Source organism: Mastigoproctus giganteus, chromosome 8, assembly GCF_048544385.1.
Source record: "Mastigoproctus giganteus isolate SK-2022 chromosome 8, ASM4854438v1, whole genome shotgun sequence".
Taxonomy (NCBI): Eukaryota; Metazoa; Arthropoda; class Arachnida; order Uropygi; family Thelyphonidae; genus Mastigoproctus; species Mastigoproctus giganteus.
Genome location: NC_143582.1, coordinates 15593104 through 15620263, shown reverse-complemented (window position 1 = coordinate 15620263; position 27160 = coordinate 15593104). Strand labels below are relative to the sequence as shown.

At 41.3% G+C, this 27160-nt stretch overlaps 1 protein-coding gene across 1 annotated transcript in view; it reads right to left on the bottom strand.

The window, feature by feature from the left end:
• The window catches only part of LOC150081290 (uncharacterized), a 178729-nt gene that overhangs the window by 38884 nt on the left and 112685 nt on the right, over window positions 1–27160 (bottom strand). The window contains exon 3 of the mRNA XM_090379841.1: window positions 12447–12676. Within this exon, the coding sequence (XP_090235967.1) occupies window positions 12447–12676 (230 nt within the window). The remainder of the gene's footprint in view (window positions 1–12446; window positions 12677–27160) is intronic.

Below are 27160 nucleotides of genomic sequence, written 5' to 3'. Positions count from 1 at the left end.
TCTCATTAGCATCGTGAAACAACAGAAACTGTGATTCGTCAGACTTGATAGTGCTTTTTTCTTTCTTTTCCTCTTTTTTTCCCCCAATTCTCTTCACTGTTGATGTTCTTGAGCCCGCTGTAACCGTACCTTCTTGTTTTATGCTGGCAGTAGTGTAATACGGTTCGATCCTGAGCTACGTTATACTATCCGTTACCACGTACTCGAACTGTGCGTTCTGAAATGTCTCTTTGGCTACCATTGTTATACTGGGTTGTTATTTGTTTTGTCACCGTATACAAGAGATAATAACCCAGAATGGATGTTATTTGTGGCATATGTTGGTACAATGTGCGATACAAATAACATTCATTCTTTCAGTCGGAGCATGGCAACAAATATAGTATCTAGTGCTTCAGCTACAATATGTGGTGAATGGTAGCCTATGTGATATGAGAAAAAAGAAAGGTATGAGAAAAAAGAAATAGTAATTCCCGAATTTCTATTTTTCCGATTGTAATTAAATTTTGAATGGCAGGATAAATCTTTCTAAAAGAGGTAAATATAAAATTTCATCAAAATCCGTCTAGTGCCACAGCTACTACAATATACGATATATGGATAGCCTATGTGATATCTATGAAAAAACAAATATAATAATTGCCAAATTTATGTTTGTCCGATTCAAATGAAATTTAGGATGGCTCGACAAATTTTCTAAAAGATCCAAATTTAAATTTCACGAAAGTCCATCCACTGACACTCGCGTTATTAAATCCGGGTGGGCGGACAGACAGACGAACACGACGAAGACAACTGGCGCTTACATAAGGGGGATGGGGGTGTTGCAATAAAGTTCCAGGACGTTTGATGTTGCGATCATGTGTGATGAGTTTGAAAATAAACGGCAGAAGTACGTTATAGTTAAAACTTCCTCCAATAGATGCTGGTGCAAAGATTGTCCAATTAAAAAATGCGACACTTTGCAAGTGTCGCATTTTTTAATGGAGCAACGCATGAATATCAAATTTTGCTTTAAACTGGAACATCACAGATTTTAAATATTAAACACTGTTTAGGGTGATGAAACGTCAAGTCGTAGTATGTTTGATTGATTGGTATAAGCGGTTCAAAGAGAGTGAAGATGTTTGTGATGACCAAAGAAGTAGGCGTCCGTCAACCTCTCGAAATGAGGACAGTGTTGCAAAAGTGCGGAAAATTGTGGTAAAAGATCGTCATTTGACTCTCAGATTGATGGCTGATGAGTTGGATATGAATAAGAAGACGATTCGTCAAATTCTGCATGAAGATTTCGAGACAAGGAAGGTCTGTGCAAAATTTGTGCCGCACAGCTTCGCGGATGAGGAGAAGCAAAGAAGAGTGTCATCATGTCAAGACCTCTTCCAGACTTGTCAAAACCATCTAATTTCTTCGACTGTATTGCCACTGGAGATGAGTGTTGGATGTTTCAGTACGACCCAGAGACAAAGTGTCAGAGCATGCAGTGGACTTCGAAATCATCACCAAGATCAAAACTTTCGTTTACAAAAGTCCCGGTTCAAGACGATGCCGATCGTGTTTTTCGACAAACGGTGTGAGTCACAACGAATTTGTACCTGAAGGGGAATGTGTCAATGCTGCGTTCTATGTACAGATGTTTCAAAGACTACTGAAGCGCATTTCCCGGGTGAGGTCCCAATTTCAAGAGAAAGGCAGCTGGTCTTGTTGCAGATAATGCCTCTGCCTATTCCGCGCTTGTTGTGAACACCTTTCGGAGCAGATCAACCCTCAACCTTACTCTTCCGATCTAGTACCAGCGGACTTCTTCCTCTTTCCAAAGTGAAACTGCCTTCAAAGGCAAGATTTCAGGACGTTGAGGACATAAAGAAGTACTTAACTGCCGAACTGAACCATCATCTCTTTGGGTACTTTCGCTGACTCTTCTTCAGAAAATTTTAGATCGACGTAAGAAGTGCATTCAGTCATCGGGTTGTAATTACTTTGAATAAAATAAAACCATTATGTTGAGCTCCTCAGTCTGGTTCTTTTTATTGCACTAGTCGGAACTTTATTGCCATTCTTATGCGAACCCACGAACAACATATTGTTAGAAATACAGAATGCACCACACCCATTGAGAAACATTGGATAAATTATAAATGTCAATTCCTATAGCTTAATTTTTTTTTTTTTTTTATGAGAACCCCAAACACGAGAGGTAATAGAACCTATAGTACTTAGTACCGTGCTTGGGTTGGAGGTTGAGAAGACGAAAGAAGATATTTGTTGACATTGGACTTGAACTTCTGTAGATTGTAATTTTCAGGAAATACGTATGAAGGAAGGTTGTTCCAGAAAACGGCAACTGAATGAATAAATGAGGAAGATGAAAAGTTGGTTCTGTGGTTTGAAGTTGGACAGTAAATGGATGTTGGCTGGTGGCGGCACGTGTTCGACTGTTTTGAAAGAGAGAGCGGGAATTATAGAAGCCAATTCAGAAGAACAGTGCCATGGAAATATCTGTAGAAGAGGCATGCAGCAGAAACAGTACGTCTATGAGACAGCGAGTGGAGAGACTCTGTTAGAGATGAAGCATTAATTAACCTAACTGCCCTCTTCTGAATGGAATCAAGAAGCCTGAGAGAGGTTTTGGGGGCACCACCCCAAATGTGGGAACAATATTCCATGGCAGGGCGGATTTGCGATTTATACAGAGTGAGCAGCTGTTTGGAAGAAAAGTAACGCCGAGAGCGAAAGAGAAAACCAAGTTTTTTAGATGCAGAGGAAGCAATATTTGTAATGTGCTTGTGCCAAGAGAGACTAGAAGTCAGGGTAATCCCCAAAAGAGATATATCATTTTGCCTAGAAATCGGAGTGTCACCAAAGATAAGCATAGGAGCAGAAGAATCCTTTTTGCGAGATATAAGACAAGACTGAGTTTTAGAAGGGTTGAAATCAACTAAGTTGTCTTTGCCCCACTGGAAAATTACCTGAAGATCGGCATTTAAGGAATTGGCAGCAGATTTTCGAGAACTTGAAGCTGATTGAGCAGGACAAGGTTTCTCAAATGGAAAGTTGAATGCAATGTGCTATCATCGGCAAAACTGGATAGGATTTCCAGTCAATGGAAGAAGGTCATTAATATACAAGAGGAAAAGAGTGGGGGAAAGAACTGAACCTTGGGGGACACCGGCATTAGTGGAGAAGTTAGAAGACAGAGAGCCATCTACCATCACCCTCAGTGAGCGATCAGAGAGAAAACTGGATAACCAATTACTAAAAAACAGTTGGCAATAACCAATTACTAAAAAACAGTTGGCAAACCATAAGATGGAAGCTTGTTTAGAAGACCTTTATGCCAAACACGATCAAAAGCCTTTGAGATGTCAAGAGCAACTACTTGTGTTTCACCGAACCTTTCCATTGAATTAGTCCCTAAATGGGTAACATAAGCCAGAATATCACCAGTGGATAGACACTGACGGAATCCATACTGGCGATCGTTGATCAGATGGAAGGTTTCTAGGTAGTTTAAGAGTTGGCGGTTAATTGATTTCTCCATTACTTTAGAAAGAGTAGAAGTAATTGCAATGGGACGATAATTGGATGGGAGGGATTTGTCACCCTTTTTAGGAACTGGCTGGATATGAGCAAATTTCCAAGCAGAAGGAAAAACACCTTTGGAATAAGAAAGTGAAAAAAGGCGGCAAAGAATAGGAGTAAGTTCAGGAGCACAAGTTTTGAGAACAAGTGGAGAAATACCATCAGGATCTGGAGCTTTCTTAGCATCAAGATTCATCAAAATCCTTCTGATATCATTTTGCCGGAAGACCACAGGAGGCATTGAATGTAGCATGTTGGGAATGGTGGGAGGTGTTTTTCCAAGATCATTAATACATGAGCTGGAAGAAAAATGGGATGCTAGCAGGTCAGCTTCATCCTTGGCTGAAGTGACGACAGAATCATCTGGTTTGGACAGAGGTGGGAGCAGAGATGGGTAAAAGTTGCGGCCAATAGCTTTGGCAAGAGACCAGAATGCTCGGCTACCATTAGGGAAAGAAGCAAGTTTTCTACTCTTAGCCTGTTCAAACTCTAGTTTGGACTGATTAATAACTGCTTTACAATTGTTGCGAGCTTTGGTTTAGGCAGAAAATAAAACTGAAGAATTAGAAACAAGCCAATTACGATATGCAACGTTCTTCTCTTGGACAGCCTTAGCACATTTATTGGAAAACCAAGGTTTAGATAAAGGACGAGATTTTAAAGTGGAGTGTGGGATAAAGGATTCCATTCCTGCAAGAATAATTTCACTGACACGATCTGAGCAAACGTTGACATCAGAAGTTTTGAAACAGTAATCAGACCAAGGAAAAGAAGAAAAGAAGTCTCGCAGGTCATCCCATTTTGCATTCTTGTAATGCCAAACAATACGAGGTTGGGAATAGCCATGAGATAAAGGTGCCATTGGAGAAGAGACAATCACCAAGTTGTGATCTGAAGTGCCTAAAGGACCTCTCACTTCGACCTTGTACTTAGAAGGGTTGTTTGTGAGAAAAAGATCAAGCGTATTGGCTGTATGATTAGTATTGTCCGGTATTCTTGTAGGTAAATGAACAATCTGTGCTAGGTCATTAGTAATTGCAAAAGCCTCAGCATCTCGACCTGCTGGGTCGGTGTGACTAGAAAATGGAAGCCAGCTGGAGTTGTGAACGTTAAAATCACCAAGGAAAATTACCTCACTGTTAGGAAAGTTAGACTGGAGAAAGTCATGTTGCAAAGAGAGGAAGTCAAAGAGCCCCAAGTGATTAGTTGAGTTGGGAGAACGGTGGAGACAACAGATGAATTTGACACAATGAGGTAGAGAGATTTTAAGCCAGAGAAGATCAAAGAGAGGAGATTCCAAATTGCCAAGTCTCTGACAGGGAATATCAGAATGGACATATGCACAAGTACCACCTTTGAGGCGAAAGGAATCATACAGCAAATAATTTGGACATCTGAGATGAGAAGTAGTTGAATCAACTGATAACTGAGATTCAGTCAGAAAAAGTACATGGGGTTTGGAAGACTGCAAGTGGAAATGGACATCGTTGAGATTGGAATTAAGACCACGTATATTTGTGAAATGAATTAGGAAGTCCTTGGGAGGTTTAGATCTTTTCGCAGATAAGCTTGCTCTATTATTTTGACAATTCATGGTGTATTCAATAGTAAGAAAAAGTGGGTGGGACATGCTGTATGAAGTAATGAAATTTTTGGATATGGCGTACATGTGGTAAGAATATACCCAGATCCTTGACATAACGTGGCCTTGACAATGCTCCCCGCATACACACTACTCACCACTAGCTGATCCGGAAGCCTCCTAGTGAGTTACCAATAGGTTCGGTCCGGTGTACTAACTAGCGGCCGGCCTGCGAACACTGTTTTAGAGCTGTACCCTCGAAATGTAAGGAATATTGGATCTCGCCACGACAGTCATCATAACCTCAAAAATCATCAATCATACTGCATGATGGAAGAGATAGGGAAGGGTTGGCCGGAACTTAGCTCTAGAGACTAAACATGGGTTCCACCACTTCAAGCCTTCAATAAGCAAAGTGGTGGTATTTCACCGGTTGATGAGAGTCATCTACCGCCTAGTACTGCCTGGTAACATAGAGGGGCGGCGTTCCTCCATGTGTTGTGGGCGCCACACCTCGACCCCTGCTTACGTTGGTTCACACCTGGGTGGTCACCCACCATGTACTTGTGCATGGAGGTTATACCCAGGATTACTAACAGTCCCACCATCGTGAAGGTGCAAGCAGAGGATTTGGCTGTCATAGACCGTCCGGACTTCGCCGAAATTGGGTCCACTTGACTTAAGTGTCACCCGAATATCAGTTCCATCAGCGTTTTAGACTCCCAGGTAGCAAGAACAGCTTAAAAAATATTCGGTTGTAGAATTTCAACAGGGAACTTATTGCTTTGTTATTTGGTGTTCTTAACATTATATAGCAACCTTCATCCGGACCAGCAGCAGCAGCAGCAGTACTAGATGGTTCATTGAGGGACTCTAAAAGTTCAGCTAAAGTGAATGGCTGATTGTGAGGGTGAGTTACACCTTTCATTGAAATTTGAGATAATATGGCCGTCATTCAGTGTAGCCACGTGTTCTGGAGCTCCTGAATGTTGAGTTATTTTAATGTGTTTAAAGTGTTTTCTTCCACCGGAAAAGTGTGCCAGCTCAAAGAACTTCGCAAGAGGATTACGTGGGTGAGAAAATTTTGTTATTACGAGGGTTATCTTATCTGTACTCTCTCGTCATCTACCTAATCCCTTTAGGCTTAGCATTTTGCTAACGCTTTGCTGAAGTCATACACGCATTGTTGACAGTTAGGCCTAGTGGATATTGCTGGGAATACGATACGTACATAAAGTTTTGAATTGGAGCAAGTGCGTGCGCGTATAGTGTGTGGCAGCTTGCGAATGAGCTCCGATTAAAGTAATAGATATAGAGTGCATGCGCGAGTAGTGTAAGGTCGCCCTGAACGAAGTTCTCCCTATATCTTGCAATAATACAGTGTTTCTTATTCTCGCAAGTATGCAATTTATATCAGATGGTTCGTCTCATCGTCGCAGATCCCATAGTAACGTCTTCTGAATATGATTGTTTTCAGGTAATCGTCTATATTAATTTTATTTAAGACTATCGCTAAGTACAGTATATAGAAGTCGCTCAAAGCCTATCTAACCCCGTTTCTGAATGCGAGAAGAACAAGGTCAAAGGTAATACGCTAATTCCCAAGAGTAACCTGCTAAAGGGTAGTAAAGTTAATCCTTGCCTCCAGCTAATTTTACGGAACATTCCCCTGGTTGAGCATTTTTTTAATCAAGCAGTTTGTGGAAACTGAACTTAGAGCTTTGGAAAGAGAATACTCAACGGAAAAAATGCCAAATAATCAATTCAACTGCGCTATCTGTAAGGTGGTGAAATCAGCTGTATTTCTGAGCTGTCTTTCGTGCAAGAGGGGATTTTGTAAGCCGTGCACCCCCACAGTGTTATGGAAGCTGAATAAAGAACGGCGAAAGGTGTGGACATGTGATATTTGTAACAGAACGAGCGAAATCAACAGAGAGAATGAAACCGTAAACCCACGGAAAGCAGACAACAGTATCCAAGACACTGACGTCGACAAATTCACATCACTGACATCATTACCGCCTGCCGAACCTTCTGACTGTGTTGTTACTAACGAAAACGGAACAGACATTGCTTGTAATGGCTCTAACACAAAAACTAGTATGCCTGAAAGCCCGATGGCCAATACTGACCAAGTAATCACTAACGATTTAATTAGTAGAAGCCTTATAGAAATCATCACTGAACACACGAGAACTATCACAGCCCTACAAATAGATAATGCAAGGATTACGTTAGGTAAGATGGAAAGAATTTTTGAATGCGTCGCTGATCTCTTCACCGAAAACCAGTTTCTGCGGGCTCAAAACTTAGAGATCCTGCAAGAAGTATCTCATCTGAAGAGACAACTTGAAGAACTTAAGAGCATGACTATGAATAGTTTCACTTCGAAGCTAGGCCAAGGTGCAGGATTCCCATTCACCTCTTCTATACCCACCAATGGGATGACACATAACGAGAATGATGTAACAGCATACAATCAGACTTCCGCACTGAAAAAGAACCCAATGCGGAATCAAAAAGAAACCTATGAGGTATCAACTTATGAAAGTAACGCTGCAAGTGTAGATCCCCTAGCTCTCTTTACAGCAGGCCGAACATGCACACCTCGCCAGCTTGACGCACCGAATCAAATTTTGGATAGATCCATGATTACAAATACCATTCATCCCAATTCTGTTAGTAGACACTGTCAGGAAACTCCTACAGAAACTCACCTTGGCCCCCACTCGTGGGCTGAGGCTGTCGCCGGGCCGTCCCCTCACGTATCCAAAGGAAACACAACGAAGGAAAAGCGCCAAACGGCAAGGATGGTACCTGAGACACGAAGAAACAAGAGATCGAGAAGATCATATATAACTGGGACAGCCCCAACTTCTTGGCTCAAGACTACTGGCAACGTAGCACACGTCGACCAACAACCCACTCGCAAAAGCCTATTCATCTCACGATTGGCTCCACACACAACCTCTGAGCAAGTTAAAAATGGCATAAGTGATCATTTGAATATATCCGTTGATGTATACCAACTACCCACAAAATGGCCTTCTTATTCATCTTTCAGATTAGACTGCAACAGTACCCAATATAAAATCCTGTGTCAGCCATCCACTTGGCCTCAAGGGCTCCTCATCAGGCCCTACTTTCAATCCTCGCCGCCCACCAGACTTCAGAGGCACAGCCAATCAAGCCACGGTCACATTCAGGGTCCAGTCAACCCCACTAGCTGACTCACTACAGAAATCATGAATGGAAGCCAATTCAAAATAATTCCTGTTAGGATATCTGAAAGAAACGCCTTAAAAAAAGAGAGAAAAAGACCGCAGAGGATACTAAGGAATATCCCCAGACATAATAGCATCTCTATATTCTATCAGAATGCCCGTAGCATCCGTAACAAGCTTGAAACTGTAGAAGAGCTTCTACTTTCGCACAAGTTTGATGTGCTCTGCATAACAGAAACCTGGCTTGGCCGAAATGAGGAGCAATTTCCATATGCAGTGTCGGCTGGATATAATGTGATTCTCTGCTCCAGACAGGACAAAAGGGGAGGTGGAGTGGGACTCTTCTACAAAACACCGCACATACTTGTTACTAAGAATTATAATAGTCAGTCCACTAAGTTCGAAGGGCTAATTGTGTCATGCGTATTTAAATCTGCTCGCATTGATTTTGCAGTTATATACACCCCTCCAGGACCCGATGCTGAAACCGTCGACGAGATAACTAATTGGCTCATTCATGGGCTCCATCACTCAGCAAGGCATGTTATCTGTGGAGACTTTAACTTCTCCCCTCAACTTGTTCATCTTCAGTCCAGATTGCTAAATAACCTTCACCCATTAGGAATCCATCTGATTAATAATCTCCCGACCAGAGGTGATCACCATCTTGATCTTGTGCTATCATCAAGCAATTGTGAACTTGATTCTACAACAGAAATAGCTTTTCAATCTGATCACATGCCAATTTTAATTAACTTATATTTTCCGACTCCAAATTACAACGTCTCGACTCGGGTCCACACCAAGATAATAACGAGCCCAAAATTACTCAACATTACTAAATGTTTAGAAGCAGCCACTGCAATTCCTTGGAATGCACTTGAGCAATGTGATAATCAACTTGCCTTAGACCTTTTAACTCGCTGGCTCATCACAATTTCTAATTATGCAGCCTCAAAGAAAATAAGGATCTCTGAACGTACGAGAGGATGGTGGACTCCTGAGCTGAGCAACAGTTTTAAGCTTAAACAGGTACTGTACAAACAGTGGAAAATGACAGGACTAGTTCCAGACCGAATTGCGTACTCCAAAGGACGAGCAAACTTCAACCGCCTCAAGTCTCAAGCCATAAAATATCACATTGAAACCACACTTCATAAGGGCTGTCCACCATACCGACAGAAATACTGTGAACTCCCTCCACAGTTTGATCCCGAAAGGTGGATGGACTTTATTGCACGAGTTCAGCTAAACCAACATGAGCCCAGTGATATTCCCATGTCTGATGATGATATGCCCAGAGACGCACTTGAAACCATTGAATTAACAAGACAAGACCTTTTATCTGCGATTAATAAGTTGCCTGCAACTGGTACAGCGGGAATCGACAAAGTACCACAATTTATCATTAAATGTTTGAGCCCATTTCTAAGTGATCCCCTCCTAATAATTTTCAATAGCATATTAAAAGGAGAATTTTTTCCTCCAATATGGAATTTATATTCTGTTAGGCCACTCCCAAAAGTTTCCCAGCCAACTGAAGCCAGGCACTTTAGACCCATTTCTCGTTCCTCGTGTCTATTGAAATTACTTGAAAAAACAGTACTGAAAACACTTACCACGCACATTCTCCCGCACAGGCCCCAGCAAATTCATTATTCGTTGCAAGACAGATCAACAGTTAGTAACCTGATTATGACTACTAATGCAATCCTTGGATCATTTGAGGAGAAAGAAGAAATGGCAATCACATATCTTGATCTACAAGCTGCGTTCGATAGTGTTCACATCCCAGCCTTGCTCAAACTACTTCGAAATTACTATCACATCACAGGCCCAGTATTGAAGTTTCTGACATCCCTTCTTCAGAATAGAATCATCCAAATGTACATAGGAAAACAAAGGTATACTAGACAAATACAAACAGGCGTTCCACAAGGAGGAGTCCTGTCCGGAATTCTTTTCACTGCTATCATCTACCCACTAATACACAATAGAACAGATATGATATCATATGCAGATGATTTAAAGATCTTCACAAAAATAAAGTTGACCGATGAAGCCAAAAATGCCACAGTAACCATCAACAAGACTTTATCAGAAGTACGGCAGTACCTCACGAATTTTGACCTGCAAGTGAATCCTGAGAAATCTGCCATCATGGTATTCTCTCTTAAACCCATACCAACCATAATTCAGCCTGCGATTGACGGAGTCCCGATCCCCTGCGTTGAAAAGCAAAGAGATCTGGGTGTAATCTTCGACAGAAAATTACGATTCCATCATCATATAGACGAACTCTGTGCTAAATTCAACAAGAAACGGTGGGTTGCCAAGCAGCACTTGCTACACATTGACAACACAAACCTGATAAAAATGTATATCAGGATGATGGTTTTTGGAAGTATACTGTATGGAGTAGAGTTGTGGGGCTCAGCTGCAGACACCACAATTAAACCATTAAAAGCCGCTGAATACTGGCTCCTGAAGTGGGCAACCTGGAAGTGTCATCTCCCACCACAGCAGCGCACAACACCGATGGCCGACGCGCTGAATTTAACCAGGTTTTCAGCATTAATGCACGAGAGAAGACTCATCTTCACCGTAAAAATGATTTCCGGGAGAGTCTCAGCACCCAACGTTTGGGACACCGTGTGCTGGCGGATTCCCCAACCAGGTCTCCGCTCCACTCCCAAGCTTCTTGCTCTTCCTTCGAGACTACATTTGAAAGATCGGTTCCTCCCTTATCAGAAGCTCCACCTGGTTCAATCCTTGGATGCTGACTTATTTAAAATCATAGATGATAAAAAGTATAGACGGATCATCCTAGATCTGCACGTGGTCTCCACAACTACCAACTGATCTCAGATCGGTTTGGCGGGGCAAGAGACTCTCAGAAAACTGGACTCGAGGAAAATCTTTTGTTATCACAACTTGTTATTTTTGTATTAGTTTTCCTTTCAAGTCAATGTTATCTGCTATGAGTACTTTTTTTTTTTTTTTTTATTAATTAATCTTTTAATTTTAATTAATATTTTAATTTTTTAATTTTAATTAATTTTTTAAAAATTAATCTTTATAATTCCGGCGAGGTTATCTCTGCCGTTTGTTAACCCCTGGCATGGTGCCGTGAAGGGTATTGTATGGTCGTGGTACCTGCGTGTACCGATGTACTGTACAATAAAGATCTTATTTATATCTGAGAGAATGTCTGTGACAACCTCAAGGACCACTTATTAGCTGTACTTATTAGCTGTAAGGACCAATTATTAGCTGTATTGAACATAAAATCCTTAGTCCAGGGGTCGGACAATATTTTTTGAGGTAAGAGCCAAATCGGCAAAAAAAAAAAAAAAAAAAAAATAAATAAATAAAAAAAAAATAATAATAATAAATAAATATATATATATATATAATACAAGATTATTCAAAAATAAAAATAAATAAATTTTCACTTTATACTTCGGGACCGTCCCATAGGATCTGAGGAGTTTATAAAATAGAGAATACAAGAACATTACTGTATTTCGCAATCACGTGTACTCGAACCATGGTCAACTCAAGAGCTTGGACTATTGTCCTCTGCGTTGACCACTAGTATATTTGACCACTAGTACATTTAATAAAATGTATATTTTATTGCGTTGTTTGCGCTTAATTATATGAATGATTGAGAGAAAATGTTTGATTTTTTTTTTTATTTTAATTTTACCCAACGTACAAAATGAGGGTCAGTGTTTTGCATGAACGGAGTTGCGAGTTCCCGTCCCTTGCCTTTATCATTTATCAGCAATTTTCGTATATTTAGATGTTTGGATGGATTTTGGATATAGACCCAAATCGATGCTATGTAAATGTTATTCCACTTTCTAACGAGACACCACAAGTAGATATTCGGGTAAAAGCTTCAGGACTTTGCCTTTACTTAATTTTTAATTTATAATACAACAGTTTTTTTTTTTTTTAATGCTGGAACATATCAGTGTTATCATTTCTAATTCTTCTAATAATATTTGGCTTATTTATAAAAAAAATGCAATCTTTACACACATACTCACCCAAAAAGGCTAAGAATTAGTTTTTCTGCCGTTCTCATATGATGTGTATGTCTTAATGCTTCTAATTCACAGATAAGCCTCAAAAGGCAGCGATTGCCATCTCTTGATGCCACCACTTTAAAACCCTTTTCTATCATCCGCTGTAAGAACTGTGGTTCTGAAATTTGCTCGTCAAACCGCCTTAGTGCAAACGTCCTCAGAAATTTGAATGCTGATCGTAGTAAACGGAACTGCCAAGGAAAGAAAACAACAAAAGATTTATTTGTTTTTAATCCAGTAAAGTGTCGTAATTACAGTATTCATTTAAAAATAGAATTATCAGAAAGAGTAATTATGGTTATGTAAAATTTATAATTTCTATTATTGAAATAAGAAAAAAAAAAAAAAAAAAAAAAGAAAGAAAAACATAAATTACTCATTGGCCACTAACAACAGTTATTCCAGAAAATCCGGGTAGCAGATTACATCCATACAGTATAATGTATATTAATCTATTCATTAAAATTCCATAAAAAGTGGAATCATCTAGCAGAAGTGAGGGTAGCATCATCCATCGGCAGAATTGGGTAGTCTTGAAAACAACGAAATCCATGTTATTCTTATGGCCTTTGAAGAAAACCAAACCCTTCAGTGATTTCCAATAAATCAACAATGAACCACCATCATTAACATGCATAGCCAACACAGCAGTTACACTAATTTACAGATGAGGGAGTAAATTTAATAGATTTAGGTACCGACTATAAATAGGTTAAATCCTAGGATTATTGAAACCCTAGAATGTCTTAGGCTTAACCCAGCAGCCGCCTCCGTAGCCAGGTGGGAAGGAGCAGCAGTGCGTAGCACACTCTTCTTGATTAGACTGGGGTTCGAGCCCGTCACCACCAAATACGGAGGATGCGGAAAGGTCAGGGAATGACCACCGCATATTCCCGGAGCAATATGGCCTTAGTTGTTAATGCTCCTAAAAACCAAATAACAAACAAATAACAAACAGCTTAACCCAGCTTAAGACTAACAGCGAGTTTTACATGAGGACGGACAGCATGTCCGTCATCATGTAATAACTGTCCTCCTAGTGTAATTTTATATTTGGCTCTTTTAGAAAGATCTGCAGAGTCATCCCAAATTTTATTAAAATCCGACCAGTAGAAATCTCTCAATTATTTTTGGGTTGTTCGTCCGTCCTCATGTAATAACTCGACTCTCAGTGAATGGATTTTCATGAAAATTTGGCTCTTTTAGAACGGTTTGTCGAGCCCTCGAAATTTCCTTGAAATGACTAATAGATAGTCGGCAATCATTATTTCTTTTTTTTCATTCATATCACATAGGCTATCCATATATCGCATACTGTAGCTGAAGCACTGGATATTATGTGATTACTTTACCCATCTGGCTAGCTGACCGGGCTAGCCAGATGGGTAAAGTGCCTGCCTGGCGGGATTCGAGCCCGGTCGCGGGTTCGAATCCCGCCTCGGGCTTGGATCACAGTAAAATTCAAAAACCTTGGGAGGTGCATTATGGCCATAGAAGCTGATGCGCCGACAACTAACAAAAAAAAAAAAAATTGTGTTGCCGTGCGCTTTTTAGAGGAATGAATGGGCAGTGTGGTGGATGCGCAGAAAAGAAATTTTCTGGATACGCGCATAAAAGTTGCTTTTTTTGCTTGTTTGCTAACGCTCCTCAAATGTATCGCACTGCGTACATTAACAAACTTCTTATGAAATTTCAAACGGAACAGTCTGTACGAAACAAATCAGCGTGAATGGTTCAGTTCTTATCTGTTGAAAGGCAAGAACCACAGGAAATTCATAACACGATGTTGGCTGTTGTATGCAGTAAAGATTTGTTACGATGTCACGTTCACGTTTCTGTTCCGCGGAGGGGGGGGGGAGCTTAAAAAATCGATTCAATTTGGACGCTGAAGTCAAAACAGCTGTCTTCAGAAGGAAACGACTTGTTCGGTAGATCTTAGGCATGGTTCAGTAGCTTAGAATATAGTTAATAAATTAAATGCCTATAAAACAGCAGCAGTTCCCAATAAATAAATCTAATTACACTCATTAAAGCCTTTACACTGTTTGTTTGAATAAATGGTTATACGCTACATTAGGTGGCGAGAAAAAAACGTGTTCCGGCTTACAGAGCACAGTTCCCTGCACGGCCGAACCGCTTCCAAGATTGTAAAATGGATAAATTACACGAGACTTAATGGAATAGTCAAGTCACGCTCACCTGATTTCCAACGCTATTTCAGTAATATGGTGAAGACTGCTTTTGGAACCACCTTATTTTGTGTTTATCGTTTTCAAGGTGGCGATCACAAGGACACCGTTTTGGATGGTTCTTTAAGTAGCGCGCAATGTAGAGAATCAACGCAGGACGAAGTCAAGCCGAAATGGGGTTGTGATCGCCACCTTGAAAACGATAAACACAAAATAAGCATCTGCTGATGCTCGGTGTACACAAAACGAGCATCTGCTGGGTGCTCGGTGTACGAAACTCGATATATGTTTTTCATACCTTAGTCGTACAGTGCTTATGTAATGATTGTTAATCTTTCGCAAAATTAATAGCCTTTTTTTTGTTAGATCCCATGATCACTGTTTTGGGGGCTTATTCTGGAGAAGTTTATATTCCGGCTGTTAAGAATTTGACTGTGTACATGTACACTGCTCAACCAAAGGTTATGTTCGAACACTTGAATTTATGAACGAAAGAAATTAAATAAATAAATCTTTATTGTGAAGTAGAGTTACAGCACAATATCCCATGACGGCGACGAGCGCCAGGGGTTCACATATAGCAGTTAGGGAAAAGATAAGTACGGCGTACAAATACAAAAGGCTACAAAATACAGCGAAGACATACAAAAGGCTACAAAATACCGATCACAAATGCAAAAGAAATACAAATACAGCATACAAACACAGAGCTAGACACAAATACAGAAATACATACAACTTTGCAATATATCAATGCTTCCTGCTTATTGCTTATTATCCTGTCGATGTCGGCGTCAATACGGTTGAGGGCAGCGAGTATCTGCTTGGGAAGAAATCTCTCAGTGAGTACAAGTCTGTTGTGGTGAGCCACGAGTGCTGGTACCGACCTTAGGCTTGGCTGTGGAATCCTCCAAGAGCAAGCGTTCCAAATATTTGGAGATGATATCTGGCCTGTGATGAGTTTCGCTGTGAAGACCAGCCTCTTTTCCACGATCAGGAACTTCATCCTCGGGATGTCGAGTGCTTGTGCCATCATGGTAGTTGTGGTAGCGGGAGGTAGCCGAAGCTTGTTATTGGCCCATTTCAGTAGCCAGTATTCAGCGGTGTACACCCGCTTGAGGTTTGTAGGTGCAGCAGAGGCCCATATTTCTGCACCATAGAGAATGGCGGGGTAGACGGCGGAGGTGATGAACCTTTTAACAGTGACAGGATGTCGGACGTGTAGCAGCTGCTGCTTTGAGATCCACCGTAGACGAGAAAATCTGGTACTGATTTTGTCGATTTGGTTGACAAAGGACATCTTTTGGTCAAACAGAACGCCAAGGTCTGTACACCATGTTGTCCTGCCTTTGGCTGTTTCAATGCTTTGTGGAAGACTATTGATTTGTGATGGAAAGCTAGTGGTATTGTGCTCCACTATTTTAGCGAGCTATACTGGAACAAGTAAAGTAAAATGTGTTAGTTGTCTGACGGCACAGGGGGTTTCCCCCATCTCCGCATTGTAGTCTTTGTAAGTGACACAACTCTGGATGCCAGAGGTTTAAACAGTGTGTGGGGGAGTGATTTGTTGTGTAGCGTTATGTTTTGCTCTTTCTCTGATCATTTAGCCGTTGGGCTAGTATTGGGACCCACCGTTGCCCACACTTTGCCACGAGGAGGTAGGTCAGGCACCCAGTAGATTATTTAAGTACTCTGGCAGGCCCCGTCACTTATTTTCCGAGGATTTCAGTGGCCAGATCTATAAAAAAAAGAAAAAAAAAACGGGGGTGGGGGGACACTAGAATTTGGAAAGGCCGAAAGAGGTTTATGAGAAAGCGGTTGAATTTTTAGACGTTGATTAGAAATTGGCGGCATTGTTAGGGGCGTGCTCGGTCGGTTTAGTTAGGGGGAGAGACTAGATACTGGGGGAAACAGGTAGAAGGACGGGGACGATAGATTAGGCATCCCCAAAGATGTCAGTGGGAACGAGCCCCACCAGGCAAAATATGGGAGAGGTAGGGAGGGAGAAGACAGAGACTCATCTCCTCCCTCTCCAGGATGGGGTTTTAAAGGGAACGGGGTTAGAGTACCCAGTTTAGATCGCGAAATGGCGTGTTGGCAGCAAGGCTGCAGTATGTCTTTGTCGGCGATGGTTGTCAGGTCCATGTCTTGTCGAATCCAGTAAGAAGATCAAATGGCCCATCCCGCTCCTGGGGTGGGATATATTAGCTGGCAGTGGGGAACCCACCAGGCGAGGGGGGGGGGAGAGACCCACATTTACTTCATTCATAATCCCCATTCTCACTCTGCTTGCATTCTATTTTTATACTTTTTTCTTATAGCTAATAATTTTTTTTTCTGTTTGGTTATATATATATATATATATATATATATATATATATATATATATATATCACTCATTCATCTCGTTTTACACACCAGGGAGGATGCAATGGTATAATATAATTACTCACTGATGCTTACTAATTAGTGAATACACTATATTAAAATACTAATGCTTACTAATTAAGCTAAATAAGAAAGGGTATAAAAGATTAAAACTAGAATAAGTGTGTACTTAACTAAACATTTATAGTTTGTGTTCCTTTTCTCACACACACACTCTTATTCATTCTTCTGGCTTTCATTTCATTTGTTCGACTCTTGCTTTCTGCACTGCACTGCACTCTCTGAGCACCTCAACTTACTATTATTCTTCAGTTGTGGTGCAAGCCAGGGGAGAATGCAGTCGTAGTGTTGTTAGTAAATGCTTGTTAGTATATATAAAGTAGTGTAAGTTGTTGTTAACTTTGTATTCTTTCAGCCTATTACAATTGCTCTTCCACTTATTCCCATTCACTCTCTCTCCCTCCTGCTCGGTCACTCTTTCACCAAAACTGACATTTATTCCCTTTTTCCATAATTCCTAATTTACTCTTTCACTCAGTGACCAGCCTATTCATTCTGTCTTTCATTCTTCTCTCATTCTACATTGCACCCCCTTGCTACCAGCTTACTGATATTTTTCAGCTAATCTGCTTCCTTGGCTGCCTGTACATTTCCCTTCCCCAAATGGTTACTTGTTTGGTTTGGGGCCCCTGGGTACCCCCCAGGTAGTCTTGGGGGGTACTCAGGTCAATTCGGTTTTGTCATGTCAAGGCGCAGAATACTGCTGTACTGACAGTTATTAGGTCTTCGTCTGGGCGTGGTGGGAGACGTGGGCAATTTTAACTATTGATTAATTGCTGTTGGGCCGAATTGCCACTCTCTGGATAGTTCTGCGCATTTCGAATACTTTCTGTGTGAAGGTTGTTAAGGCTTTTTAATTTTCCTCTTCTATAATGAATAGATGTTCTTCTCCTCTTGGAAGGGGCCAATCTTTGCTGTTAGCGGTGTTCTGGGGGTGTCATAAATTATACATTCATACAGAATGTGTGCCCAGTCTTCACTCTCGCCACAGGTGCAATTTGGGTCATCAGTTAGCCCTAAGGAGGTTAGTTTTGCCTTTAGGGAGCCGTGACCTGTCAATATGAATGTTGTAAAAAGTCCAGGGGCATACCACTTAGGCGACTTTGGGCTGACCATTGCCATCCGTGGCAGAAACCTCTTGGTAACTAGACCTCTGTTTTCCTGTTCCCATTTTGTTTGCTGTAGCTCCATGAGCTACGTGGCTATTCTTTTTCTTTCAGCATTGAAGGTGTTGGCTGTATCAAGGGCTATCCCCAGAAATTCTGTGGGTATGCCCTTTTTAAGTCTATAATACAAGCCTCTTTTGGCTACTTCCAGGTAAAGTGGGAGAGCTCCGGCCAGCAACTGTAGTGCAGGTGTACTCACTGTGCCCATGCTCTGGTAATGATGAGAAGTATTGTCCTTTGTATCGATTCTAATTTATCCCTGTTTCTTACTATGGCCTAGCGGGTGAACCACGCACCGGCTCCATAGGTGATAACAGGTAGGAACATTGCACGGTATATAATTGCCATGGTCTTTCTTTCTTTTTTTTTGAGCCCCCAGTCTGTCCGACTGACCCTCGCAATCATACCTGTATAATTTCTTATTTTTTTCGCCAAGTAGGTCAAATGGGGATAAAAAGTTAATTTTGAATCGAAGACTACTCCAAGATATTTTAGTTCTGTTACCATTTTTATAGTGGTTGTGTTAATTTTGATTCGTGGACGTCTTATCCAAATTGCCTTTTAGAAGTATTTGTATGGTTTTGTCAGGCGATATTTTGAGCATATGCATTTGCGCCCATTCCTGCAGCTGCAAGAGGGCTGCATTTGATCTTTGCTCTAGAACCACTCGTGTGTTACCGTTTACAAGGAAAATCATGTCGTCTGCAAAGGCCAGGCTTTCCACGGGGCCCAGATCCAAGGCCAGAAATTCATCCAGAACAATGTTCCAGAAGAAAGGGCCAAGGATTGAACTCTGCGGGCAGCCTTTATTCACAAGGCGTGTCAATTCCTGGAACCTTGTGCGTACTGAGATACTTCTCTCTGCAAGGTAGCTGTTTATTACCTTATGGAGGTTTTGTGGGGCATTTGTCTGGAGAAGCCTCCTAAGGACACTAGACCACCAGAGTGAGTCAAATGCCAGAGCCAAATCAATAGAGATTGCCAGCATATATTTCTCCTCTGAGTTTTTTACTGTTTTCATGGCATTCTCTGTAGAATTGCCCTGCTTAAATCCATGCTGATTGTTGGAATGTAAACCTGCTTCTGTGTAGTATTGAGCTAATCTGCTATGTATTAGTCTTTCGTATATTTTCCCTAGTACAGGGAGTAGGGATATTGGTCTATATGATTTGGGATCGGTAGAGGGTTTCTCAGGACTTTTGAGAATTAATCTTAACACAGATTTTTTCTATACCTTTGGGAATATACTTTGTCATACAGTTATTATGCAGGATGTTTCAAAAATGATGGTCAATAATTTAAAGGTGAAAAGTTCAAACTAAAATAAGCAAAAGCGTCCCAGTGAACATCGCCCCGCAAATGAACCGTTTTGGAGATAATGTACATTTTCTGTTAAGATGCGCCACTGACTGTGGGTGCATTCTGGAAGGGTAGCTGTATTGCTGACCCCTTGTACACGCTGGATATGGTAGGGGTACAGTAATTGGCAATGTAAAATTCGCCACACACTGCTATGACTCTGTACGTGCTCTTGCAGAGCAACCCTCCTTGTCAAAATTCCCGGATTTGTTGTATTCTTTCTAACACGTTATGCTTCTGGGCCTACCTGCGCGTACTCCCTGGCGAAGCGCCCATGTTCTCTAAGGTGTTGATGTACCCTGATGAATGTGCGCCTGTTGGGCTGCCTTCGGTGGGGAAATGCTTCTTGGTACAAACGTGCACAGCCTCGAGTGCACTACCGTTGGCTTTACCATACATGAAAGTGCATGTCCGCATACTCTTCGTTGCTGTAACCTCTTTCCATGTTGACTATCCTTTGATAAGTACTAGTATGCCTGCTACGTCTCAGAGCATTGAGAGAGGGGGAAAGGGGAATGAGGGGAATGAGCATAACCTAACCTAAACAAACAAGTCAGTGGTGGATCCCAACTAGAAATGTGCAATATCTCGAAAACGATTCACTTAAGGACCCATGTTTACTAGGCTTTTTTTGCATATTGTATAGTCTGTACAGTTCACCTTTAAATTATTGACTATCACTTTTGAAACACCCTGTATAGTGCTAATAATTTGTCTGGTGCTATTTCCGCTAATATTTTGATAATCTCAACCTCTAAGAGGTCAAAACCTAGGCATTTATTGTTTTTGGTTTTAGAAAATGCTATTTCTAGATCTTGTACAGTAAACAGCGGTTCAATATTTGCATTGCCATATTCAGTGTTTTCTTTTATAATGTCTAGCTGGGTGGGGGAATTGATCCCCAGTTTCAGTCTGAATAATACTGTCTAGGATGTTATTTACAGAATCCGCTCAACACAGGGTAAGGGTTCCATCTGGTTTGGCAGTAGTTTCCAAGACATCTCCTCTTGGCAGCTTGTTGGTCACTGTTCTGTAGACAACTCCCCAAGGTTATTGTTTCCAGTAGTTCCCACCAAGTGCCTCCAGCATTCCTTTTTCTCGTCTCTTATGAGGGCTGTATACTGATTCCTGAGAGTTCTATAAGAATCTCTCAGTGCATCCACCTCATTTTGTGGCCAAGATGTTGTGGCTCTTTGGAAATATCTCTTCGCCTGGTGCACCCTTCTCCTGAGTATGGTCAGTTCAAGGCACCACCAGGGGACTACCTGCTTCCTCGGTTTTTTCCGTGGGTTAATGGAACAAGTGTGTTACTTGTCTGACGGCAGCAGGGGTTTCACCCATCACCGCTTGGGACAGTGGAACAAATCAAATTATTATATTAGGGCCACCCATTATTTCTAATATATACCCATATATGTATTTTGTCTGTAAATTGCGTGTGTTCCCTGGTCGATTTCCTGTTTTGCTGGACGAAAAAACCCCAGTTTCTGGGAAAAAATCTTGCTATCTACGTCTGAGACCCACTAACTCAGCCACGGAGGGGATAGTAGAACAAGTGTAAAGTGTGTTAGTTGTTTGACGGCACCGGGGTTTTCCCCCATCTCTGCGGGACAGTAGAACAAGGTATTTTCGTGTCAGACGGCACCTGGGATTTCTCCCATCTCCGCGAGGGACAGTAGAACATAGTGTGCATAGTATTAGGGTCAGGCACCACCTGTGGTTTCCCACATCTGCGCCATATGTTCGCTGTGAAGGAATACAGTACTACTGTAAATGCCAGAAAAGTGTTGTGTGCTATATATGACATATTGCGTTAGGTTCTGTTGTGTGTCCTGGCATTTGGCCGCAGGGCCCCTGGTGGGACTCCACGTTGCCCGCACACACCACTAGGAGGTAGCCAGTCTGCCCATTATTCTCTGGCTTGTCTCCGCCAGGGTCGCCAGAGCTTCCTGGACGGAGACAAAAAAAAAAAAAAAAAAAAGGTAGAGTCGGGGAAGTACAGAGTGTACGCAAGAAAGGAGGGTATAGCTAGAAATATGGAGGATGTAGGCGAAGGCATCCTCCAGGGACAGCAGAACAGTGTGCATAGTGTTAGAGTCGGGCGCCACCTGTGGTTTCCCACATCTGCGCCATATGTACACTGTGAAGAAATACAGAACACTGTAAATGCCAGAAAAAGTGTAGTGTGTTGAGTGTGTAGTTTTGTGTTGGGTTCTGTTGTGTGTCCTGGCATTTGGCCGCAGGGCCCTTGGTGGAACCCCACGTTGCCCGCACACACCACTAGGAGGTAGCCAGGCTGCCCATTATTCTCTGGCAGGTCTCCGTCAGGGTCGGCTGAGCTTCCTGAACGGAGACCAATAAAAAAAAAATAATAATAATAAATAAAAAAAAATAAATAAAATAAAATAAATTAAAAAAAAAATAAAAATAAATAAATAAAATTTTAAAAAATAATAAATAAATAAAATTTAAAAAAAAATAATAATAATAATAAATAATAATAAAAAAACCGATAATAAAAAATAATAATACAAAAAAAAAATAAAATAAAATAAATAAAAAATAAAATAAAATAAGTAAATAAATAATAAAAATAAATAAAAAATAAGGTAGAGTGCGGCAGTACAGGGTGTACGGAAGAAGATGGGGGATGAAAGTAAGAGTGAGGGGATGTAGGTAAGGGCATCCCGTAAATTGACAGTGGAGCATATGCCCCACCAGGAGAAAAGGGGGAGGGGATAACTCCAGAAGGATAGAAAAACCACTCAGCGAGAGTGCTGAGTGTGACTTATATTTTGCGGTGGAGTGGTCAAGACCACTGGAGCCTACCCAACCATATGGAAAGTTAGCAGGTAATCCTACTTTGGATGTTCCAGGTTTAGCAAGTCGATGCTGGTAAAACAGTCAAGTACAGATTTTTTATTTCAAGTTTGAGTAAGTCCTTTACAGGTGTCTATCCCTGGCTTGAGTTTGTTGGTTGAACCTAGAAAAGAGGTTCTGTGCGTACTCCGTTAATGATTTATAATATTGTTCTTCAGAAATTAACAGGTGCTCCTGTCCTTGAGGTATGTGTTGTAGCCTGGTGTACAGTGTTCCTCGAAGATCGTCATAAATTGGGCAGTTATAAAGAAGATGGTCCCAATCTTCAATTTCTCCACATGTACAGTAGGGGTTATTGATGATTCCCAAGGTAGTCAACTTATGATTTATAGAGCCGTGTCCAGTTATAATATATGTACAGTAGAGGCCAGGAGAGAACCAAAGCGGCGACTTTGGATAAACTAGTTTGACATCCGGGATGAATTTCTTAGTTATTAGGCCCTTGTCCGTCTCCTCCCATCTTGTCTGCCAGATTTGTAGTAGCATGGCAGCTAGTTTTTTCTTTTCTTGCTTGCAGTCAGTGCTGGTGTCGATGGTATGTCCAAAGATGGTAGCTGGGATTCCCCGCGACAGGCAGTAGTGCAATCCCCGACGGATAACCTCCAAGTAGTAGTAGTAGTAGTAGTAGTAGTAGTAGTAGTGGCACTTGATGCAAGAAAGCAGTGTAGGAGCTTATGCAGCATCAGCCAAAAAAAAAAAAAAAAAAAATCACACCATACCCTCCAATTGCCTGTCCAGTTCCTCCTTAAATTTATTTAACCTATCAACTTCCACAACGACAGATGGAAGTTTGTTCCAGCAATTAACAACCCGCTGGCTAAAGGCAAATTTCCGCACATCTATTCTACATCTATCCTTTCTTAATTTGAACTTATGTCCCCGTAGGTTCGTATTCTGAACAAGTGGGAGGATCCCATCAGAATTCAGCGTGCTCAACCCATTCAAGGCCTTATAGACCTCAATCAGATCACCGCGCAGGTGCCTAGTCTCCAGCCACTGCAATTTGCAGAACTTAAGCCTCTCTTGGTAAGAGGATCCCTTCATTCCCCTCACCAATCGTGTTGCTCTTCTCTGTACACGCTCAAGCAAATCTACATCCTTCCTAAAATGAGGCCTCCAGACCTGTACGCAGTACTCAAGACGTGGCCTGACCATTGCCTTATACAGAGGGACAATCACCTCCTTTTCCCTGCTAGCAAAATTCCTATATATCATTGACAAAACCCCATGACCTGCCCTAGCAGCCTGTCTACATTGCTCAGAAAACTTCATATCTGACTGCACAATTACTCCCAGGTCTTTTTCATTTTCTACCACCTTAAGTGTAGTACCACACAGTTGGTACGTTTCTCTGGGGTTACTTCTACCCATATGCAGTACTTTGCATTTGTCAAGGTTAAACTTCAGTTGCCACTTCTTAGCCCATCTGCCCAAATTATCTAGATCCTGTTGCAGTAGCACACTGCCATTACTGTCATTAACAACCCTGCCAACCTTCGTGTCATCTGCAAACTTCGACATTAAGCCTGATATACCTTCATCAATATCATTGATAAATATACAAAACAACAGTGGCCCCAACACCGAACCCTGTGGGACTCCACTAATAACATTAGTCCACGAAGAGCAGCACCCATTGATTACCACCCTCTGTCTTCTCCCACTTAACCATCCTTTTATCCATTGCAGCAACTTACCCTTAATACCATTCTGCTCCAATTTGTACAGTAGTCTTCCATGCGCAACAGTGTCAAAAGCTTTCCTGAAATCCAAGTATATGATATCAAAATTATTTTTTGCATCCAGTTCCTTTGTGACCACATCATAATAACCAATCAAATTTGTCAGACAAGACTTTCCCTTAACAAACCCATGCTGTGTCTGAATTATTGCTGCAGTCTTGTCTAGAAGTCAAGGGGGAGGACACCTGCAAGAACCTGTAGGGCCGGAGAACTTACTGTGCAACAGGCCCTGGTAATGGCAAGCAGTATACTTCGCTGAATTGTTTCCAGTTTGCATTTATTGCGAACAATTGTTGCTCTATGGTACCAAATCCCGGATCCGTATGTAAAAACAGGGAGGAATATAGCGTTATACAGGAGTTTGAGTGTTCTCCGATTCAGACCCCAGTCACACCTGCTTCTTACTCGGACGATTAAAGCTGCATAATTTCTGATTTTTACTTGAAGGTATGAGAGGTGCGGGAAGAAGGAGAGCTTTGAATCCAGGATGATACCCAGGTGTTTTAGGGAAGTTACCAGCTTGATGGTTTTTCCTTGTACCTTGATCTGAGGTGGCCTTGATATTTGTAGGGTGCCTTTGAGAAGTATGGATTGTGTCTTCTGTGGAGAAATCCGGAGCTTGTGTAGAGTTGCCCAGTCCTGTAAGATCTGTAGTGCCTGATTTCCAGCGGCAGTAGAACAGTGGGAAGTCTTGGCTGTGCCTTGTTTCTGTTTTCCAATTCATTGTCGTTGTTGTAGTAAGGTTTTAGGAGCATTAGCAACTAAGGCCATATTGCTCTATGTATACTGTGTGTAAATTTCCTGTGCTCTGTGATCGATTTTCTGAAAAACCCGAGTTTCCGGGAGAAAAAAACATGTTACCCTCGCCTGAGACCGACTAACTCAGCCACGTTGTGAAAAAGGCCCATAAAAATTCGTCACATCATTGACAGGACTCGAATTAATTTCTTTTCCACCCGTGTGGGGGGATGGCGATTCTACCAACTGCGCTGCCCACGAGGAATCCAATTCATCCTAAAGATGCTCAGTTCAGTTGAGGGCGATGCTTTGTGCTGGCCACTGCAATACTCCGATGTTATTCTTTTTAAAGCAAGAGTTCGCAATCCTTGCTTTGTGATATACTGTTGTCCAGTTGGAAAGTATATCGGCCGCTTCCATAAAATTGCCAATGCTCACACGGAATTGTCCAGAACGTCAGTGTAGGAGGCAGTGTTCATAATTCCATGCACTATGACCAAAAGACCTTACCGCGAGAAATACCCACGGAGAATGACAGCCAAGTTCACAATTGGGACAATACACTCAAGTATTAAAGTGTTCCCTCAGACGAGTCCTCCATATCCAAAGGCATCCATCTGAATGGAAGAGCATGTAGGATCGATTTCCATTGGTCCACACTACAAGTTCGGTCTGCCTTCGCCATGTCAGTGGACGGTGTGCATTTGTTTGTGTTGTCAAAGGCTTGTGGGCCGCATTTCTGTGAAAATTCATGGTATGCAGCCCTCTAATGTATAAACACAAACAGATGATCGCTTGCAGCTCCAAAATCAGATTTTTAGCTCTGATAGAGAGACGAGGTAATGCAGCCAGCTCAAGGTGTGTCGGCTGCTGTCAGTAATTTACGACCACCTGATTGTTTTTTGGAACTCAGTGTCACCTTCTGATTTCCATTTTTTCAGTGCCTTAGCAGTTGTCGATTTGGGAATGTTTATTCATGAGCAACAGCAATAGCAAACATTTTTCCTGCATGACATCTAATTAGCATTCATCTCTGAAACTGTTAGTTAAAAGTTTCTCTGTTAGTTTTTGTTAAAATATATCGTAAAAAATAATAAATAATTTGGATGCATCTGGTTAAAAGTGAGCACTGTTGGGACATTTCCCACTGTGTTACCAGCAAGACTTAGAGTACGACTTCTGGTTAGAACACTGACTGCTAGTGGAACCAGTGCTTGGCAGTCTTATCTACAGAGTGAAAGCGACCTTGAAACACTTTTCTCACGAGGTCACAGTTGTGGTGGTCACTGGAAGACAGATCAGGACTATAGGTTGGGTGTTGCAGCACTCACAACTTCTACCGTTGCGCTCTTCACTGAAAGGCAGATCAGGCTCATACTTTCCCAAACCGTGTTCTGTGAGATGTGAACAAGTGTTCCGTGAAAAATCGTAATTAATAATAAAAAAAATAATAATAAAATAAATAAATTTTGCATATTTGTAGAGTACACCACTTTTGTATCATTATAATTTTTAACATTATTTACTGGCATAGACTATTAATCAAATAGACCACGGAACACTATTTTGGCGAGCTTTTGCATAGAAACGTATCTGTAGAAGTAATGAAACCTACGAATAGGTAGCAATATAGTGATTTAATATGCCATTCGTATGCGATTTAGTCTAGAGTACATGGGTTGAAGGAGAGGGAGAAGCGAACCGTTATCATAACTAAACTCACTTCCTTGTACAAATTTTTTTTGATAATTATCAGTATTTCGAAATACTATTATTAAAATAAATGACCATGAATTTGTGATTGAAAAAAGGAACTTTAAAACGAGAAGCAAGTACTTCTAGAATTGAGACTGTGGTCGATGAAAACGAACACAATATATTCAAATTGAGGATGAAAATTCGCAGCCTTTGGTTCCCCAAAAATCCGAACTGAAAAAACAGGAACGAACTGATAAAAGACCAAACATTAGAGACAGTTATTTGAATTTCGGCTTTACATATTTTGAAAATAAAGATGCTCCTAATGCACAGTGCCTCGTATGTAATGAAATATTAGCAAACAGTTCTTTGGCTCCCGCTAAACTTGTGTTTCTCAAGTGTTCCGTAAATACGCTGGTGTTCAAAGAAGGTGCATCACCCCTTAAAATTTTAAT